The sequence below is a fragment of the Dama dama genome, chromosome X (assembly GCF_033118175.1).
Source record: "Dama dama isolate Ldn47 chromosome X, ASM3311817v1, whole genome shotgun sequence".
Taxonomy (NCBI): Eukaryota; Metazoa; Chordata; class Mammalia; order Artiodactyla; family Cervidae; genus Dama; species Dama dama.
Window position 1 is genome coordinate 56,746,282 of NC_083714.1, and position 22,159 is coordinate 56,768,440.

At 37.7% G+C, this 22,159-nt stretch overlaps 1 protein-coding gene across 1 annotated transcript; it reads left to right on the forward strand.

Moving 5' to 3' along the window:
* Positions 1-1,974: 1,974 nt before the first annotated feature.
* On the forward strand, positions 1,975-17,284 carry LOC133052475 (heat shock transcription factor, Y-linked-like). The gene is made up of 2 exons (XM_061137388.1): positions 1,975-2,487; positions 16,598-17,284. The coding sequence occupies exons 1-2, from the start codon at positions 1,975-1,977 to the stop codon at positions 17,282-17,284; spliced, it is 1,200 nt and encodes a 399-aa protein (XP_060993371.1).
* Positions 17,285-22,159: the final 4,875 nt, after the last annotated feature.

The following is a 22,159-nucleotide window of genomic DNA, read 5'->3' on the forward strand; positions in this document are numbered from 1 at the left end:
GGCATGGAAACTCTGGGGTGTGTGCCTGTCCTTTAATGTTCCCTGAGGTCAAGGGTTCTATGGTGATCTAAAGTTCTGGAATCAACGTCCTTGCCTCTGGTTTCTGTCCCTAAGTTACAGTAGCATCAAAAATCCACATCCACACAATACAGAAGTTAAAATCCCTAGGTTAATGGTGACAGAACTGTCCTCAACCAGAAACAGTCAAAGGCATTCACAGAGTTACACAGAGCAGAGAAAAAGGAGGAGGAAGATAGAGGTGCCTAGGGGGAGAAAAGGGAGAGTCAAAAGGGGAGAGAGCAGTCAATACAGGAAACAAATCCCTAAGTGAAAGCAGATCCTAAAGATGTTGTTCCTGAAGTTACAATGTTGATAACCATTTGAAGAAAGCAGAAATAAACAACCAAGAATAAAACATAGACTCATTTAAGTAGTGTAAAAAAAGAGGCCAAAATCATTCTCATATATATATAAAATGTTTTAAAAATAGATTTATGTTTATTTTTTAGAAAGGTAATAATAGTCAATAGAAATAAAAGTTTAGGGAATAATAAAGAACTAAAAGTTTTAAAAGTTAAAGAAATCATATTTATAGAAATAGATCTCAGAATTTCTAAGAAGTTGTTTTGTGCTTTATGGTGTCAGTACATTGTCGGATAGTCTCTTGAAGCTTGTACATGTGAAAGGCTACTGTTGCCCCTCAAGTGAACAGTCTCGGCATTAACTACAGACTGTTATTCCATTGAACCTGTCACCTCTGGGTTGGTTTACACTTCTTTGCTAATATTTTCTTCTTCTATTTGAAAGCCTCTCCCATGTCTGGTTTTCAACATGAACACGGGTGTGGGAGCCTCTTATTCATTTTCACTTGCTCAGTGATTTGGTGGTGAGGGGCAGGACACTGAAAACAGAAATTGTACCTGCAATCGAGATTTTTTGTCACATTTATGATCAACCTCTAAGTCCAACACTGTATTGCTTTTCTTGTTCTAAGCAGTCTCTTCTTTAGATTGAAAAGTATGAAGGAAAGAGACAGACATAGGGGATTGTAGACCTCCTCATGTTCCAAGAGTAATTTTAATCAGAGAAGTTAGAAAAGGCAGAAACAAAGGAAAATAATGAAGCAATATAAAATAATAAGGATTTAGCCATTAAGCAAAGTCAAGGATCTTTAGTTCCTCCTCAAGGGCCACAGATAATATTCTGAGCAATATCCTGTGCACAGTTTTAGAGATGCTAAAGCCCCAACCAGGCTGAAATTTAAGTACATAGACCACATAGTAGATGGAACTAGCCGGTCAATGATGTTGTCTCCCAATATCCTCAGTAACAGGCCATAGTAGAATGTCCTAAAACTGATCACACACCCCTTGGCCTACTCTTACTCTGTCGTTAAATCCTTCCCCTGAAAGCATTTGGGGAGTGTGGGTCTTTTAATCACCAGCTGCTAGGACGCCTTACTTGGTCCTACAATAATCATTCCACTTGCTGTCACTGCAATGCACAGTCAGTTGACTGACTTTATTGCACAGAAGTGAGCAGACCCAAGTTTGGTTTGGTAACAGTACTGAATAATAAGAAAGTGTGTATAGAAGAGTGATAAATCACTTTTGTTTCAGGAACCAAGTAGATTTATTGATGTGATTTTTCTGTGTAAATATTCTTTAGGAATGAGATTTTGCAGGTTTCACATTTTACTATTTATGTAAGCAGCCTGTATTTAAGTTGATACAGAAGTAGACACTGGTTGAACATTACCCTTCAATTGCTAGGAAACCAGTGACTTTGTGATGTCACAGCTACCCTTCAATTGCTACCAGACCAGTGACTTTGTGATGTCACAGCTTTTTTACTTTGAGAACCACTGTGATGGTCTAGAAAGTTTATCTCTGTAGGCCAGCCAGGCAGCATTTGAAGTTGTGGAGTGTAAAATCAGCCAGATAAGGAAAGTATCTGAGGAAATATTTCTTTGAGATGGCACATTTTTCTTCAGAAATTCAAGATGTGCTTCCTAGAGATGAATCAACTGGTTCAGAAACCACCATTAGATCCCCTTTGTGTGATTACACACATACTGAGGACTCAGTTTTGAGATCTATCATTGAAGAAGCAGCCTTTCAGGCTTTGTTTGAGGAAGTAGTGTTAAAAATGCCACGTTACACATTTTCTGTCTCTGAGACAGATGAATTGAACGATTTTCTTTCACTCAATTTTCCTCAAAAACTTTGGAAGATAGTTGAAAGTGATCAGTTTAAATCTATTTGGTGGGATGAGAGTGGCACTTCTATAGTGATCAATGAAGAAGTCTTCAAGAAAGAAGTCTTAGAAAGAAAGGCCCCTTTCAGAATATTTGAAACTCGTAGTGTGAAAAGTATAGTTCGACAGCTTAACCTTTATGGGTTTAGAAAAAAGCAACAAACTTTTCAAAGATCTGCTTCACTAGCTGACTTTCTGGAAGAAGAAAACAATGTCTCTGTTTTGAGCAAGGTATTCCAAACTTTTCACTTATTATTAGCAATATGTAAGATTAAATCATGTAACCTAGAAAGCATGTTCACATATGTAGCTAAAACTGAATTTAAAATTGAGTTAACAAACTGTTGAAAAGCTTTATTTTTTGAAGTTGAGAACAGCTAGAGGTTAAAATATTTGATATTTAACAAACATTCCTAGTGACTTGAAACTGGATACAAGTCCTGAAGCTAATTAAAGTGGGATTGACTATATATGTTTACAACATATTTTTACTTGGTATTTACTGTATGTGTTTAGAACATATTTTTACTTGAGGATCATAATTGCTTCTAACATGTAAGGTTTTTTTTTTTATAGTGCTTATGCTTTCATGGTTTTTTAAATTATATTTTAAATTTTAATTGGAGACTAATTACATTACAATATTGTAGTGGTTTTTCCATACATGACACGAATCAGCCATGAATGTACATGTGTTCACCATCCTGAACCCCTCTCCCACCTCCCTCCCCATCCAATCCCTCTGTGTCTTCCCAGTGCACCAGCAATGAGCACCGTGCTCATGCATTGAACCTAGACTAGCGATCTGTTTCATATATGTTAATATACATGTTTTGATGCTATTCTCTCAATTCATCCCACCCTTGCCTTCTCCCACAGAGTCGAAAAGACTGTTCTTTATGTGTGTGTCTCTTTTGCTGTCTCACATATAAGGTTATCGTTACCATCTTTCTAAATTGCACATATATGCTTTGGTATACTGTATTGGCGTTTTTCTTTCTGGCTTAATTCACTCTAAAGCTCCAGTTTCATCCACCTCATTAGAACTGATTCAAATGTATTCTTTATAATGGCTGAGTAATATTCCATTGTGTACATGTACCACCGTTTTCTTATCCATTCGTCTGCTGATGGAAATCTAGGTTGCTTCCATGTCCTGGCTATTTTAAACAGTCCTGTGATGAACATTTGGGTACAAGTGTCTCTTTCGGTTCTGGTTTTCTCAGTGTGTATGCCCAGCAGTGGGATTGCTGGGTCATATGGCAGTTCTATTTCCGGTTTTTAATGGAATCTCCACACTGTTCTCCAGAGTGGCTGTACTAGTTTGCATTTCCACCAACAGTGTGAGAGGGTACCCTTTTCTCCACAGCCTCTCCAGCATTTATTGTTTGTAGACTTTTGGATAGCAGTCATTCTGATTGATGTAAGATGGTACCTCATTGTGGTTTTGATTTGCATTTCTCTGATAAAGTGTGATGTTGAGTACCTTTTCATGTGTTTGTTAGCCATCTGTATGTCTTCTTTGGAGAAGTGTCTGTTTAGTTCTTTATCCCATATTTAATTGGGTCATTTATGTATCATATCTGGAATTGAGCTGCAAGAGTTGCTTGCATATTTTTGAGATTAATTCTTTGTCAGTTGCTTCATTTGCTATTATTTTCTCCCATTCTGAAGGCTGTCTTTTCACCTTGCTTATAGTTTCCTTCGTTGTGCAAAAGCTTTTCAGTTTAATTAGGTCCTATTTGTTTATTTTTGCTTTTATATCCATTACTATTGGAGGTGGGTCATAGAAGGTCCTGCTGTGATTTATGTCGGAGAGTGATTTGCCTATGTTTTCCTCTAGCAGTTTTATAGTTTCTGGTCTTACATTTAAATCTTTCATACATTTTGAGTTTCTTTTTTTGTATGATGTTAGAAAGTGTTTTAGTTTCATTCTTTTACAAGTGGTTGATCAGTTTTACCAGCACCACTTGTTAAAGAGATTGTCTTTTCTCCATTGTATATCCTGCCTCCTTTGTCAAAGATAAGGTGTCCATAGGTGTGTGGATTTATCTCTGGGTTTTCCATTATGTTCCATTGTTCTATATTTGTGTCTTTGTGCCAGTACCATACTGTCTTGATGACTGCAGCTTTGTAGTGTAACCTGAAGTCAGGAAGGTTGATTCCTCCAATTCCATTTCTTTCTCAAGATTGCTTTGACTATTCGAGGTTTTTATATTTCCATACAAATTGTGAAATTATTTGTTCCAGTTCTGTGACAAATACCATTGGTAGCTTGATAGGGATTGCTTTGAATCTATAGGTATTTTTGGGTAGTAAACTCATTTTCACTATATTGGTTCTTCAAATCCATGAACATAGTATATTTTGCCTTCTATTTGTGTCCTCTATGATTTCTTTCATCAGTGGTTAATAGTTTATATATATATATATATATATATATATATATATATATATATATATATATATGTTTTTTTTTTCCCTAGGTAGATGTACTCCTAAGTATTTTGTTCCTTTCGTTGTAATGGTGGATGGAATTGTTTCCTTAAATTCTCTTTCTGTTTTCTCATTGTTAGTGTTTAGGAATGCAAGGGATTTATGTGTGTTAATTATGTATCCTGCAACTTTACTATATTCATTGATTAGATGTGGTAATTTTCTCGTGGAGTCTTTAGGGTTTTCTATGTAGAGGATCATTTCATCTGCACATAGAGTTTTACTTCTTCTTTTCCAATCTGGAATCCTTTTATTTGTTTTCTGCTCTGATTGCTGTAGCCAAAACTTACAAAACTATGTTGTATAGTAGTGGCCAGAGTGGGCACCCATGTTTTGTTCCTTTAGGAACATTTCCTTTAGGGGAAATGCTTTCAGTTTTTCACCATTGAGGATAATGTTTGCTGTGGGTTTGTCATATACAGCTTTTATTATGTTGAGGTATGTTCCTCCTATTCCTGCTTTCTGGAGGGTTTTTTTTATCATAAATGGATGTTGAATTTTGTCAAAGGAATTCTCTGCATCTATTGAGAAAATCATATGGTTTTTATTTTTCAATTTGTTAATGTGGTGTATTGCATTGATTAATTTGTGAGTATTAAAGAATAATTTCATCCCTGGTATAAAGCCCAGTTAGCCATGATGTATTATTTTTTAACATGTTGCTGGATTCTGTTTGATAAGATTTTGTTAAACATTTTTACATCTATGTTCCTCAGTCATATTGGTCTGTAGTTTTCTTTTTTTGTGGCATCTTTGTCTGGTATTGGTATTAGGGTGATGGTGGCCTAACAGAATGAGTTTGAAAGTTTACATTCCTCTCCAATTTTCTGGAAGAGTTTGAGTAGGATAGGTGTTAGCTCTTCTCTAAAATTTTTCCGCTGTGAAGCCATTTGGTCCTGGGCTTGCTTTTTTTTTTACTGAAAGGCTTCTGACTACATTTTAGATCTCCGTGCTTGTGATGTGTCTGTTACATTTACCATTTCTTCCTCATTCAGTTTTGGAAAGTTGTACTTTTCTAAGAATTTGTCCATTTCATCAAGTTGTCCATTTTATTGGCATATAGTTGCTGACAGTAGTTTCTTATGGTCCTTCATTACTGTATAGTCTCTTGTGATTTCTCCATTTTCATTTTTAATTTTCTTAAATTTGATTCTTCCCCTTTTTAACTTGATGAGTCTGGCCAGTGGTTTGTCAATTTTATTTATCTCCTCAAAGAACCAGCTTTCAGCTTTGTTGATTTTTGCTATAGTCTGTTTGTTTCTTTTTTGCATTTATTTCTGCTCTATTTTATTATTTCTTTCCTTCTACTTACCCTGGAGTTCTTCATTTCCTCCTTTTCTAGTTACTTTAGGTGTAGAGTTAGGTTATTTATCTGAATTTTTTCCTCTTTCTTGAGGTAAGCCTGTATTGCTATGAACCTTCCCCTAAGCACTGCTTTTACAGTGTCCCGTAGGTTTGTGGATGTTGTGTTTTCATTTTCATTCATTTGTATGCATATTTTGATTTCTTTTTTTATTTCTTCTGTGATTTGTTGGTTAATCAGAAGAGTGTTGTTCAGCCTCCATATGTTGGAATTTTTAATAGTTTTTCTCCTGTAATTGACATTTAATCTTACAGCATTGTGGTCTGGAGATGCTTGGAATGATCTCAATTTTTTGAATTTACCAAGGCTCGATTTGTGGCCCAGGATGTGATCTATCCTGGAGAAGGATCCATGTGCACTTGAGAAAAAAGGTGAAATTCATTGTTTTGTGGTGAAATGTCTTACAGATATCAATTAAGTCTAACTGGTCCATTGTGTCATTTAAAGTTTGTGTTTCCTTGTTAATTTTCTGTTTAGCTGACATATCCATAGGTGTGAGTGGGATGTCAAGGTCTCCCACTACTATTGTGTTATTGTTAATTTCCCCTTTCATACTTGTTAGCATTTGCCTTACATAGTGTGGTGCCCCTTTGTTGGGTGCATATATATTTATAATTTTTATGTCTTCTTCTTGGATTGATGCTTTGAACATTATGTAGTGTCCTTCTTTGTCTCTTTTCACAGCCTTTATTTTAAAGTCTATTTTATTTGATATGAGTATTGCTACTCCTGCTTTCTTTTTGTCTCTATTTTCATGGAATATCTTTTTCCAACCCTTCACTTTCAGTCTGTATGTGTCCCTTGTTTTGAGGTGGATCTCTTGTAGACAAGATATATAAGGGTCTTGTTTTTGTATCCATTCAGCCAGTCTTTGTCTTTTGGTTGGGGCATTCAACACATATACATTGAAGGTAATTATTGATAAGTAAGATCCCATTGCCATTTACTTTGTTATTTTGAGTTTGAGTTTATATATCCTTTCTGTGTTTCCTGTCTAGAGAAGATCCTTTAGCACTTGTTGGAGAGCTGGTTTGATGGTGCTGAATTCTCTCAGCTTTTGCTTGTCTGTAAAGCTTCTGATTTCTCCTTCATATTTGAGTCAGATCCTTCTGGGTATAATAATCTGGGTTGTAGGTTTTTCTCTTTCATTACTTTAAGTGTGTCCTGCCATTCCTTTCTGGCCTGAAGAATTTCTATTGAAAGATTAGATGCTATCCTTATGGGAATCCACTTGTCCCTTATTTGTTGTTTCTCTCTTGCTGCTTTTATTTCTTCCATTTATTTTTATTAGTTGGAGTCTAATTACTTTACAATACTGTAGTGGTTCTTCCCATACATTGACATGAATCAGCCACGGATTTACATGTGTTCCCCATCCCGATCCCCCCTCCTGCCTCCCTCTCCATCCCATCCCTCTGGGTCTTTCCAGTGCACCAGCTCTGAGCAGTTGTCTCATGCATCCAAGCTGGGCTGGTGACCTGTTTCACCCTTGATAGTATACTTGTTTCAATGTTATTCTCTCAGAACATCCCACCCTCGCCTTCTCCCACAGAGTCCAAAATTTTGTTCTGTACATCTGTGTCTCTTTTTCTGTTTTGCATATAGGGTTATCATTACCATCTTTTTAAATTCCATATATATGCATTAGTATACTGTATTGGTCTTTATCTTCCTGGCTTAATTCACTCTGTATAATGGGCTCCAGTTTCATCCATCTCATTAGAACTGATTCCAATGAATTCTTTTAATGGCTGAGTAATATTCCATTGTGTATATGTACCACAGCTTCCTTATCCATTTGTCTGCTGATGGGCTCTAGGTTGGTTCCATGTCCTTGCTATTATAAACTGTGCTAGGATGAACATAGGGGTACACGTGTCTCTTTCAGATCTGGTTTCCTTGGTGTGTATGCCCAGGAGTGGGATTGCTGGGTCATATGGAAGTTCTATTTCCAGGTTTTTAAGGAATCTCCACACTGTTTTCCATAGTGGCTGTACTAGTTTGCATTCCCACCAACAGTGTAAGAGGGTTCCCTTTTCTCCACACCCTCTCCAGCATTCATTGCTTGTAGACTTTTAGATAGCAACCATTCTGAGTGGTGTGTAATTGTACCTCATTGAGGTTTTGATTTGCATTTCTCTGATAATGAGTGATGTTGAGCATCTTTTCATGTGTTTGTTAGACATCTATATGTCTTCTTTGGAAAAATGTCTGTATAGATCTTTGGCCCATTTTTTGATTGAGTCATTTCTATTTCTGGAATTGAGCTTCAGGAGTTGCTTGTATATTTTTGAGATTAATCCTTTGTCTGTCTCTTCATTTGCTATTATTTTCTCCCAATCTGAAGGCTGTGTTTTCACCTTGCTTATAGTTTCCTTTGTTGTGCAAAGGCTTTTAAATTTAGTTAGGTCCCATTTGTTTATTTTTACTTTTATTTCCAATATTCTGGCAAATGGGTCACAGAGGATCTTTCTTTGATTTATGTCGGAGAGTATTTTGCCTATGTTCTCCTCTAGGAGTTTTATAGTTTCTGGTCTTACATTTAGATCTTTAATCCATTTTGAGTTTACTTTTGTGTATGGTGTTAAAAAGTGTCCTAGTTTCATTGTTTTACAAATGGTTGACCAGTTTTCCCAGCACCACTTGTTAAAGAGGTTGTCTTTTTTCCGTTGTATATTCTTGCTTCCGTTGTCGAATTTAAGGTGTCCACAGGTACATGGATTTATCTCTGGGATTTCTATTTTGTTCCATTGATCTATATTTCTGTGTTTGTGCCTGTACCATAGTGTCTTGATGACTGTGGCTTTGTAGTAGAGCCTGAAGTCAGGCAGGTTGATTCCTCCAGTTCCATTCTTCTTTCTCAAGATTGCTTTGGCTATTCGAGGTTTTTTGTATTTCCATACAAATTGTGAAATAATTTGTTCTTGTTCTGTGAAGAATACCGTTGGTAGCTTGATAGGGATTGCATTGAATCTATAGATTGCTTTGGGTAGAATAGCCATTTTGACAATATTGATTCTTCCTATCCATGAACACGGTATGTTTCTCCATCTGTTTGTGTCCTCTTTGATTTCTTTCATCAGTGTTTTATAATTTTCTATGTATAGGTCTTTTTGTTTCTTTAGGTTGATATACTCCTAAGTATTTTATTGTTTTTGTTGCAATGGTGAATGGTATTGTTTCCTTAATTTCTCTTTTTGTTTTCTAATTGTTAATGCATAGGGATGCAAGGGGTTTCTGTGTGTTAATTTTATTCTTGCAACTTTACTATATTCATTGATTAGCTCCAGTAATTCTGGTAGAATCTTTAGGGTTTTCTATGTAGAGGATCATGTCATCTGCAAACAGTGAGAGTTTCATTCTTCTTTTCCTATCTGGATTCCTTTGAGTTCTTTTTCTGCTCTGATTGCTGTGGGCAAAACTTCCAAATCTATGTTGAGTAGTAGTGGTAAAAATGGGTACACTTGTCTTGTTCCTGATTTTAGGGGAATGCCTTCAAATGCTTTCAAGTTTTCACCATTGAGGATAATGTTTACTGTGGGTTTGTCATATATAGCTTTTATTGTGTTTCAGTATGTACCTTCTCAGAGAAGGCAATGGCACCCCACTCCAGTACTCTTGCCTGGAAAATCTCATGGATGGAGGAGCCTGGTAGGCTGCAGCCCATGGGGTTGCGAAGAGTCAGACATGACTGAGCGACTTCACTTTCACTTTTCACCTTTATGCATTGGAGAAGGAAATGGCAACCCACTCCAGTGTTCTTGCCTGGAGAATCCCAGGGATGGGGTCACACAGAGTCAGACACGACTGAAGTGTCTTAGCAGTAGCAGCATGTTCCTTCTATTCCTGCTTTCTGGAGAGTTTTTTTTTTATCATAAATGGATGTTGAATTTTGTCAAAGGCTTTTTCTGCATCTATTGAGATAATCATATGGATTTTATCTTTCAATTTGTTAATATGGTGTATGACATTGATTGATTTGTGGATATTAAAGACTCCTTGCATTCCTGGGATAAAGCCTACTTGGTGATGATGTATGATCTTTTTCATATGTTGTTGGATTCTGTTTGCTAGAATTTTGTGAAGGATTTTTGCATCTATGTTCATCAGTGATATTGGCCTGTAGTTTTCCTTTTTTTGTGGCATCTTTGTCTGGTTTTAGATTAGGGTGATGGTGGCCTCATAGAATGAGTTTGGAAGTTTACCTTCTTCTGCAGTTTTCTGGAAGAGTTTGAGTAAGATAGGTGTTAGCTCTTCTCTCAGTTTTTGATAGAATTCAGCTGTGAAGCGATCTGGTCCTGGGCTTTTGTTTGCTGGAAGATTTCTGATTACAATTTCGATTTCCTTGCTTGTGATGTGTCTGTTAAGATCTTCTGTTTCTTCCTGGCTCAGTTTTGGAAAGTTATGCTTTTCTAGGAATTTGTCCATTTCTTCCAAGTTTTCCATTTTACTGGCATAGAGCTGCTGGTAGTAATATCTTATGACCCTTTGTATTTCAGTGTTGTCTGTTGTGATCTCTCCATTTTCATTTCTAATTTTGTTGATTTGGTTCTTCTCCCTTCGATTCTTAATGAGTCTTGCTAACAGTTTGTCAATTTTGTATATCTACTCCAAGACCCAGCTTTTAGCTTTGTTGACTTTTGCTATGGTCTCTCTCTCTCTCTTTTTGCATTCATTTCTACCCTTATTTTTAAGATTTCTTTCCTTCTACTCACCCTGGGGTTCTTCATTTCTTTCTTCTCTAGTTGCTTTAGGTGTAGAGCTAGGTATTCATTTGACTTTTTTCTTGTTTCTTGAGGTAAGCCTGTATTGCTATGAACCTTCCCCCTAGCACTGCTTTTACAGTGTCCCATAGGTTTGGAGTTGTTGTGTTTTCATTTTCATTTGTTTCTATGCATATTTTGATTTCTTTTTTTAATTCCTCTATGATTTGTTGGTTATTCATAAGCGTGTTATTTATCCTCCATATGTTTGAATTTTTAATAGTTTTCTTCCTGTAATTGAGATCGAGTCTCACTGCATTGTGGTCAGAAATGATGGCTGGAATGATTTCAATTTTTTTGAATTTCCCAAGGCTAGATTTGTGGCCCAGGATGTGTTGTATTCTGGAGAAGGTTCCGTGTGCACTTGAGAAAAAGGTGAAATTGATTGTTTTGGGTGCAATGTCCTATCGATATCAATGAGGTCTAGCTGGTCCATTGTGTCATTTAAAGTTTGTGTTTCCTTGTTAATTTTCTATTTAGTATATCTATGCATAGGTGTGAGTAGGGTAGTAAAGTCTCCCACTATTATTGTGTTATTGTTAATTTCCCCTTTCATACTCATTAGCATTTGCCTTACATATTGTGGTCCTCCTATGTTGGGTGCATATATATATATATATATATATATATATATATATATAATTGTTATATCTTCTTCTTGGTTTCATGCTTTGATCATTATGTAGTGTCCTTCTTTGTCTCTTTTCACAGCCTTTACTTATCTATTTGTTTAATTTTTTTCTGATTTATTTTTATTCATTGGAGGCTAATTACTTTACAATATTGCAGTGGTTTTTGCCATACATTGACATGAATCAGCCACGGATTTATATATCTTCCCCATTCCGATCCCCTCTCCTGCCTCCCTTTACATCCCATCCCTCTGGGTCTTTCCAGTGCACCAGCCCTGAGCACCTGTCTCATGCATCCAACCTGGGCTGGTGATCTGTTTCACCCTTGATAGTATACTTGTTTCAATGTTGTTCTCTCTAAACATCCCACCCTCGCCTTCTCCCACAGAGTCTAAAAGTCTGTTCTATACATCTGTGTCTCTTTTTCTGTTTTGCATAGAGGGATGTCATTATCATCTTCTAAAATTCCATATATATATATATATATATATATATGTGTGTGTGTTAGTATACTGTATTGGTCTTTATCTTTATGGCTTACTTCACTCTGCATAATGGGCTCCAGTTTCATCCATCTCATTAGAACTGATTCAAATGAATTCTTTTTAATGGCTGAGTAATATTCCATAGTGTATATGTACCAAAGCTTCCTTATTCATTCGTCTACTGATGGGCATCCAGGTTGTTTCCATGTCCTTGCTATTATCAACAGTGCTGTGATGAACATAGGGGTACATGTGTCTCTTTCAGATCTGGTTTCCTTGGTGTGTATGCCCAGGAGCGGGATTGCTGGGTCATATGACAGTTCTATTTCCAGTTTTTTAAGAAATCTCCACAGTGTTCTCCATAGTGGCTCACAGTCTTTATTTTAAAGTCTATTTTATCTGATATGAGTATTGTGACTCCTGCTTTCTTTTGGTCTCCATTTGCGTGAAATTATTTTTTCTATCCCTTCACTTTCAGTCTGTATGTGTCCCTTGTTTTGAGGTGAGTCTCTTGTAGAGAGCTTATATAGGGGTCTTGTTTTTGTATCCATTCAGCCAGTCTTTGTCTTTTGGTTGGGGCATTCAGCCCATTTACATTAAAGGTAATTATTGATAGGAATGGTCCCATTGTCATTTATTTTGTTGTTTTGTGTTTGCTTTTATACAAGCTTTCTGTGTTTCCTGTCTAGAGTAGATCCTTTAGCATTTGTTGAAGAGCTGGTTTGGTGGTGCTGAATTCTCTCAGCTTTTGCTTGTCTGTAAAGCTTTTGAATTCTCCTTCAAGTCTGAATGAGATCCTTGCTGGGTACAATAATCCGGTTTGTAGTTTATTCTCTTTCCTTACTTTAAGTATGTCCTGCCATTCCCTTCTGGCCTGAAGAGTTTTTTTGATAGGTCAGGTGTTATCCTTAGGGGAATCCCTTTGTGTGTTATTTGTTGTTTCTCCCTTGCTGCTTTTAATATTTGTTCTTTGTGTTTGATCTTTGTTAGTTTGATTAATAAGTGTCTTGAGGTGTTTCACCTTGGGTTTATCCTGTTTGGGACTCTCTGGGTTTCTAGGACTTGTGTAACTATTTCATTCCCCATTTTAGAGAAGCTTTCAGCTATTATCTCCTCAAGTATTTTCTCATGGCCTTTCTTTTTGTCTTCTTCTTCTGGGACTCCTATGATTCGTATGTTGGGGCATTTCACATTTCCCAGAGTTCCCTGAGGTTGTCCTCATTTCTTTTTATTCTTTTTTTCTTTTTTGCTCTCTGCTTCATTTATTTCCACCATTTCATCTCCTACCTCACTTATCTTATCTTCTGCCTCCGTTATTATACTCTTGATTCCCTCCAGAGTGTTTTGGATCTCATTTATTGCATTATTCATTATGTACTGACTCTTTTTTATTTCTTCTAGGTCCTTGTTAAACATTTCTTGTATCTTCTCAATCCTAGTCTCCAGCCTATTTATCTGTAACTCCATTTTGTTTTCAAAATTTTGGATCATTGTTAGTATCATTATTCTAAATTCTTTTTCAGGTAGATTCCCTATCTCCTCCTTTTTTGTTTGGCTTGGTGGGCATTTTTCATGGTCCTTTACTTGTTGGGTATTTCTCTGCCTTTTCATCAGTTTAGATTGCTGTGTTTGGAGTGGCCTTTCTGTGTTCTGGTGGTCTGTGGTTCCTTTTCTTTGTGGAGGTTTCTCCCGGTGGGTGGGGTTGGATGATTGGCTTGTCAATGTTTCTTGGTTAGGGAAACTTGTGTCTGTGTTCTGGTGAGTGGAGCTGGATTTCCTCTCTCTGGAGTGCAATGGAGTGTCCAGTAGTGAGTTTTGAGATGTGTCTGTGTGTTTGGTGTGACTTTGGGTAGCCTGTATGTTGACGCTCAGGGCTATGTTCCTGCGTTGCTGGAGAATTTGCATGGTATGTCTTGCTCTGGAACTTATTGGCTCTTGGGTGGTGGTTGGTTTCAGTGTAGGTATGGAGGCTTTGGGGTGATCTCTTATTACTTAATCTTCCCTGTAGTCAGGAGTTCTTTGGTGTTCTCATGTTTTGGGCTTAAGTCTCCTGCCTCTGGATTTCAATCTTATTCTTCCAGTAGCCTCAAGGCTTCTCTAACTATACAGCATTGATAATAAAACTTCTTGGTTAATGGTGAAAAGATTCTCCACAGTGAGGGACACCCAGAGAGTTTCACAAAGTTACATGAAGAAGAGGAGAGGGAGGAAGGAGATAGAGATGAGCAGGAGGAGAAAATGGGGGACTCAAGAGGAGAGAGAGAGAGATCTATGCAGTACTCTCTTCCCTAAGTGTTCTCCATAGCCCAGAACACCCACAGAGTTTCACAGAATTGGATTGAGAAGAGAAGGGGGAGGGAGGAAATAGAGGTGATCTGGGGGAGAAAATGGAGAGTCAAAAGGGGGAGAAAGTAATCAACACACTCCTGAGTAAAAATGGGTACTGAATATTGGATTCTTAATGTCCAAAATTGATATCAAATACTGAAAAACAAAGATGAAAAATCTAGAGTAGAGGTTAGACTCTTAAAAATACAATATTAACAACAAAAACACAAAAATTTAAGAAATATATATGAATGTCACTTTAAAAATAGGGTCTTCTTTTAATTTGCAAAGTTAGAGTGAAATGAAAATGAAAATTAAGGAGTAATAGAGGACTTTAAAAGAAAATAAAAGTGTTTAATTTAAAAAATCATAAAATTATATGAGAATGAAAATGAAAGTTAAGGAGTAATAGAGGACACTGAAAGAAAATCATAGAAGAAAAGACAAATCAGGAAAAAAAATAATTAAACAATAGTAAAAATATATGAAAATGAAAATTAAGGAGTAATGGAGGAGTAATAAAGGAGTTTAAAAAAAATAAAAGAAAATGACAATTAAGGAGTAATAGAGTAGTAATAAGGAATTTTAAAAGAAAATAAAAGAGAAAATTAAAAAAAAGAAAAGATAAAAAAATTTTTAATTAAAAAAAATAGTAAAAATATATGTATGAATTTCTCTGGAGCTGTTCCGTGCAGAGTGGGTTTGGTTCAGTTTCATACAGCTCCTTGTTCTAGCTTACACTTCTCGATATCTATAGGCCCCTTCCGGTTTAGTTGGTGTTGACCACAGGGATTTTAATCTGTTGCACCGGTCACTTCTGAAGCGGTTCCCTTTGTTTCTTTGGCTTGTGTTTGCAGGTCTCTTCTGTGTCTAACTTCCGCCCTGACACAAGCAGGTGGATGTTGTCTCTTGTTTTGGTTTGCTTGTTCAGTCGTGTTGTGGGGAGGGAGGGGCACTGCAGAGAAATGTCACTGGCCTGTGTGGGGAGCAATTGCAGTGCTCCAGCCACACTGGGTTTGCCCCCTCTCTCGGCGTGTGTGCTTTCCCCGTCTACACTGCTCAGGCTCCAGGCTGCTCTATAGGGAGTGGGCTCTGAGTTGCATGCGGTTCCAGTTTTCGGGGTCTGCACAAAAGCACAGACTCGGTTGGGCCTGCGTTTTGTGCCTTCCCCGGCCCGAGCAGCTCAGGAGGCCAGGAGCTTGACGAGCACACTCTCCCTGGGTGCAGTGCGCCTTATCCCCTCAGTGGTCCCAGCCTCAGTTTCCACGCGCAGCAGTTTGGTGCGCCTTGTATCTGCTCTGGGGAGCTGGTCTCTAGCCGCAACCCTCCTGGTGGATGTCAACCATCCAGAATCTCAGGAAGTCTTTGGTTAGAAACTGGAAGCCTGTTTGCAGTTTGGTAGGGGATGCCGTCTCTGGGGCCGAGTTTGTCACTTTACCCTCCCTCCTGCCTCCTGCCTCCGGCAGGGGATTGACTAGTCCACAGCTGACTAGCTCTTCTCTGGAATTGTTCAGTCTTTCTTTTGTTCTGCGGATGGCTGGCAGTGTGTTCCGTTAGTGTGATTTTCGCTGGTTAATTTTCTCTCTCTCTCTTGCTATCCCACAGTTTAAGTTGCTGTCTCATGTTAGCTCCCTCCAATTGCCCTCAGGGCATCCAGGCCCAGTCCTTACCCTAAGCAATACCGCCTGCTCTTCTTGTTCAGCCTCCACTTGCTGGTGGCGAATGCGAGCACTGGGAGTTGCCGTTAAGCACGTAATCTGTGGGTTTTATTTATTTATTTGTTTTTCTCCTAGTTATGTAGCCCTCTGAGGTTCCGACACTCTCCACAGACCCACTGGTGATAGTGTTTCCTAATGTTTGGAAACTTCTCCTCTTTTAAAACTCCCTTCCTGGGACAGATCTCCATCCCTAAGTCTTTTGTGTCTCTTTTTATATTTTATATTTTATCCTACCTTCTTTCAAAGACAATGGGCTGCCATTCTGGGGGCTTGATGACCTCTGCCAGCATTCAGATGTTTTGTGGAATTTGCTCAGCTTCAAAGGTTCTTTGAAAGAATTCGTGGGGGGAAAAGTATTCTCCCTGTCTTATTCTTCCACCATCTTCAGAACACCTCTCTCTCTAATATGTAAGATGTTAAAACTACTAATGGAGGTATTTTATTTGATGCTATTTCATTTGTATCATTAAAAGAGTAAATGCTTATAGTTTAGTTTTGCTTGTCAGTTTTACCTTGGTTTATAAAGAAACTAAATAATTTTCTCCTTTGATTTTAGTTACAGATCTATCATAATCCAAATTTCAAAAGAGGCTATCCCCAACTTTTACTAAGACTAAAAAGAAGAGTTGGGATTAAAAATGTCTCTCCAATATCTTCATTAGTTCGAGATTACAAGAAGAAGCATGTTAAAGCACGGGGCAACATAGACGATTGTAACTCTAATTTTCTTCCTGAAACTAGCAGGGAGAGTGCATTTTCAGCCTCGACAAGTTTAAGTGTGCCTTTCATATGGAAGCCTTATACCAGGCAGACAGTCGCTAATAGAAGTGCCCTCGCTCCGTGTGATTTTCCTTCCCCATCATCAATATCAGTTAGACAAACAGAACAGATTGTGATAGATCAACCTGCTGTTTTAAATCAGTTGAGCATTTTAAATTGGCACTCACATAGCAGCTACACTCAAGCAAATGGCCTCATTGAGAACGTTACTACTACAATTACTTCTATTTCTCAGAACCACATCACATCTCCATTACAGAGCAGTTATTTTGGACTGATGGTGGAGCCTTCTAAATTTCCAGTTAGGTTCAGCAATATGTCAGCCTATGACAGTCCTTTTCCTAACCTGCAGCAGAGAGGCAACTCATGGTCCCCAGTGCCAAGGATCCGTGATACATCTGCTTCCTCTCTTTCAAAGTCAACTCATCAAAAATCTTCATTATATGAAAACTGTCCTAATTAAAACTGATCTATCAAATATGTGCCAGATAATGGAGCATAATGAAGATGAAAATTTACGGTAGGAGACCTCAACAAATTCCTACAAGTCTCATATTTGAACAATAAAGTTACATGTTCATCTTCATAGTTTCATTTTCTATTTTGAAACGAGTAAATGGGACCTTATTTCATTGTCTGGCTATATTAATGTGTTGTTTTATATACTCTTTAGTTCAAGGAAGCATTCTTTATGCATCCTAGGTAAATGACAGCTAATCAATTGTTTCTAAGCAAGAAAATGAGAACAAAGGGAAGAGAGGTAAAGAATGTAAAAGTGATTTCTGAAATCATCCCTGCTGAAGTGAATGGGTGTCTACACTATGATGGTATGGGAGAAGGAAGGGATACAAATAAAATAAAAAAATGCAAATACACAGTACATACCTTAGAATATTCTGAGTTACATCATACTCTATGAGTTACTAGATAGAGTCTTAAGAGGTTAGACAGATTGTCCACATAGAAATTCATTTCATCTATGAAAATATAGATGTTGTAGCATATCCAAAATCATGATCACCATCATACCATCACTGGGATACCAAAGATAACATGACTTAGTCAATGATTGGCCCATGGTCAGCACAATATTGGCACTTTAAAAGATAGGTATTTTACCTTATAATACAAGGCATTATATAGGGTCATTTTTGCCCTGCTCTCCTTAAGGCATCCCTTTATTTCCTCCCACCAAGATTCCACCCTATATTTCCTAGTGCATATTTAGTTGTTGCTTATCTCTTCCCACAGAGACAGAATAAATTCCTTGTGGTGATTGTAGCACCTCAGTATGGTTAACAAATTCTTTGAAGACATGATATCTGTTTCCTTTGTTGTTTCATTATCTTTCTGTTACACTGGGATTCTGGAGTTACAATCACACAAACTACTTTCAGTCAGGCTAAGCCCCACCTCACAACTTTGCCTCAACTCTTTCTTAGCGTTGGAAGGAACCTCTGTTTGCCCTCCTATCAAGGTAAGCACAGATAACAGGTCTTCGACGTGTTTTACCCTCTTTTCTTTATGTATCTTTCACATCAGCTAAAATGTAGAGCCTGAAAAGGACACATTTTAAGTACTTACTGAATTATTAATAAAGAAATGTAATAACCAATCAAATGCTATATACATTACTCAACAACATCCCATAAACTGCACTAGCATCACAATTGACCTTTCCTATTTACTGAACATTGTTTCCAAGTTGATAAATATTTATTATATTTACATGAATGTCACATGTGGTAATTCAAATTTTAAAATGATTGCTACTCTCATGAAGTTTACAGTCTATATGAACCTCTTCTAAGCATGTTGCTTCAGGCCCCAGGTCCCTAAAATTCAGTAGTAGTTAATAGAGATATGAATTTTTTTTTTTAAAAAAGGGGAATCATTCAATTTAATCATCTAGAAAAGTCATGGAATAAGCAGGAATCAAAATAAATGGTAATCCTTAATATATTTCACAATGAAATACTCTGAGCAGACTGTGCTTGTTGGACTATCCAGATTGTCATGAAGACTACCTAGAAATCTTGGCAATCTCAAATTTGTGGCCATTCCTTTAGACAGCGGTGGCAACATCAAGTCATGTCCCTGTTTTATTATGCTAATCCGCATAGGACAGCACAATGTTAAGTTCACCGTTCTCATTCTTGCAGCCAACAGTGAAATCTGTGGAATATTTGCATAGATAAGGGAGTTGTCCACACAGCACACTGTTTATCTTTTACTGAAAACTTTCATTAAATGTAGGTGAGAATACCATGCTTTAGAGAGGTAAGCATTTTACAGCAACTGTAAGAGCTATTGAAATTGGTGTCCTTAGTTATCACTTCAAGCACAAAGTCGAATGGCCTTGTTTTAGATTTCAGGCATCTTAGTACGTAGTCAAATTTGATTGTATTGAGAAATATCACCTTAAATGTGATTATATCTTCTATTTCATTACCATATACTGATTATTCCTTCTCACTCCCTTTTAACTGTTTTTCATGTTCTGGTTGAGTGGCAGGTCCTTCTCAAAAAGAACAGGATTAATCCACTTAGTCCTCTGTGATAACTTGGAAACGGCATGGATAAGGACATCCAATATATTGTGTTTAAAAACTACTGTTTTTGTTCCCTCCTGAAAACATTATTAAATTTTACCTCAATTGCCCTACCAAAGGAAGCCTGGTTGCATGATACATTACCTTGGTGATCAATTTCCATATGGCTTTAGCATATCAGTACCTTTAATTCTCAAAAGCTTATAGAGACTATAGCTCAGTACATTAGGTAAACATTGTACATGAATTCAGTTTAATTTCCTTTATTTTCTAAAATTATTTTATAATTGGTCCCTAAAATAGCAAAAGTGAAATTGAAAATTTAGGTGAGGTAAATGCAGAAGATTGGGGCAAAAAGTAGACAAATTGATAGGAGAAGGTCAGAGGATGGAATCAGATGCTTAAAGTGTAACAAGTAAATGTGTAACTGCAGGGCCTGAAGAGGTCACTATGTCTTCAGTCTTGTTACCCTACAACATTATTTTCATTTTAGCAAATCACAGAATAGTCTTACAAACAAAATATCCTAAGATCCCCTGGAGTGCAGAACAAAGGTATATCTTTTAAAACATTCTGATTTAAAATGTTACTAGAGTGAAATCATTCAACTACAAAATAACTTCCAACATTAAGCCTACAAGCAAGTTACAGAGAACTTCTGTGCAGTTCATAGGTGTCCTTCAGTGAGTCCTTGGGTTTTCTTTTCCTTTTGTTAATTGTGTTTTGAGCATATAAGATGGTGACTGTGCTTGTGTGTGTCCATCAGAGTAAGAACGTGTTTGTGAGTGTATGTCTGGGTTTTCTTTTTGACTTTTATGTTAGAGATTTTGGCTGAAGAGATGGTTAATTCAAAAATACAAGAGGCACAAATTAAAATGTCCATTCAAAAGTCTACTTTCTCTTTTCAAAGTGCAAGACAAACAGGTGAGTTTCAAAGGTTGAAACCATTTCAGTAATAACCAAGCTACTCCATCCAAACATAGTTGAAAATTGTGGTACTCTCCCAATCAGCCCAGCAAAAGTTAAGTGGGACCTTAGAGGTCTATTATGTCTGGCAATAACAAAACACCCACCTTCTAATATGGCAGAACCAGAGAAGGCTTAGTAGATGCCTGGGGTTTCAACCAAGTCCTTCCTGTAAGAGGATACTACCTTCCTTCTTAGCCAGGAATGTACTGTGAAGAATTAATGGGGAGCATGGAGGCTGCACACTCACCAATAATGAAGAACACTCTTAGGAATCAAATGACACTAAGGATGAAATCTGGAATTCTGTTCCCACATGGTGGGAGTTGCCTTCCCCCTTCCCAAGTGTATCAGATAGACAGTTAAAATAGAAGGAATAACATATAACATGGTCCACAGTCTTCTTACCTAATACCTTAAATGTCCAAGCCCCGCCACACTGCTTAGATGCTGACTATACAGGACTTCTGGTCTTCAACTCTGTGTGGCAACCATCAAATCAAAATGTTATGAATATTTGAGATGTATTGATAGTGCAAATCTATAAAGCCAAAAGTCTTGAGATCTGATTCAAAGAGGAAGACTGTGTACTCACTGTCATCAGTTTTATGGGGCTTTCACATGCATTCACTCACTTCCACAATCCTCAACCTTCATCTGAAGACACAAGCTGTGACTTTAAGAGGAGAGGAATGGTCTGCTCAAAGAGAAGGCGAGTGGCAAAGTCAAATGGATCCAGTCGCCTACCAGCTCCCATGCTCAGTAATGTAACCCCTTGTAGGCATTCCTAAGGGCAACTAGGATGCACAAATCAAAGATGCTGCTCACTGGATTACAGAGTTTGACTGAGAAGCTATAAGTTTGTTGACCTCTCACCCCATTTCTAAGATCACATACCATGCATGTTAATACATCAGAAGATGGGCAGCTCTAGGAGACATTCAGAGACTGTGCCTATTTCTGTCTAAAACCAAGGTTTTTGGTCCAAGGGGCATGTGGGCTACAATTTACATCTCAGGATTCCACATGACTCCACAGGAGTTCTTCTCTGGAAAGCTCTCAAAAGGCATTGTGGGCAGTACTTTTTGAGGGAGGAAAAGAAGGAATCTGACCTGAGCTGTGCTCTTTCTAATTGTCTCAATCTCACTTGTCATCCCAGGTACAAGGACAGAGTTAACATGCTATCTGAACCATCTCTCAAGCACTGCCAATACCAATTTTTTGATGTTGTTCAGTCACTCAGTCTTGTCTGACTCTTTGTGACTCCATGTACAGCAAGAACCCCGGGCTTTGCTGCCCTTCAAATTGCCCACAGTTTCCTCAAACCCATGACCTTTGAGTCAGTGATGCTTTGCAGCCATCTTGTGCTCTGTCGTTCCCTTCTCTTCCTGCCCTCAATCTTTCCCTGCATTAGTTTCTTACCAGTGATTCTACACTTGGCCTCAGGTGGCCAATATACTGGCTCTTCAGATTCAGCATCAGTCCTTCAATGAATAGTCAGAGTTGATTTCCTTCATGCTTTACTAGTTTGAGCTCCATGCTCACCACAGAACTCTTACACCTCTTCTCCAGCTCCACCGTAGCAAAGCATCAGTGTTTTCACGCTCAGTTCTTGTGGTCCTGCTCTCTCCTCCATATGGTACACCTGACAATTAACTTTAACTGTTTGGATCTTTTTCAGTAATCAATCACTCTGCCTTTTAATATGGTGTCTAGATTGGTCATAGGTTTTTGTCCAAGGGGCAAGTGATTTTTAGTTTCATGGCTGCAGTCACTTCAGCAGTATTATCAGAGGTCAAGAAAGTAAAACCTGTCACTTA

What these genes read in the sequence shown, in the direction of transcription:
- LOC133052475 (XM_061137388.1), top strand. Translation starts at nt 1,975, where the DNA reads ATGGCACATTTTTCTTCAGAAATTCAAGATGTGCTTCCTAGAGATGAA. An exon ending in ATGTCTCTGTTTTGAGCAAG is followed by an intron (nt 2,488 to 16,597) that starts GTATTCCAAACT and finishes CTTTGATTTTAG; the next exon opens with TTACAGATCTATCATAATCC.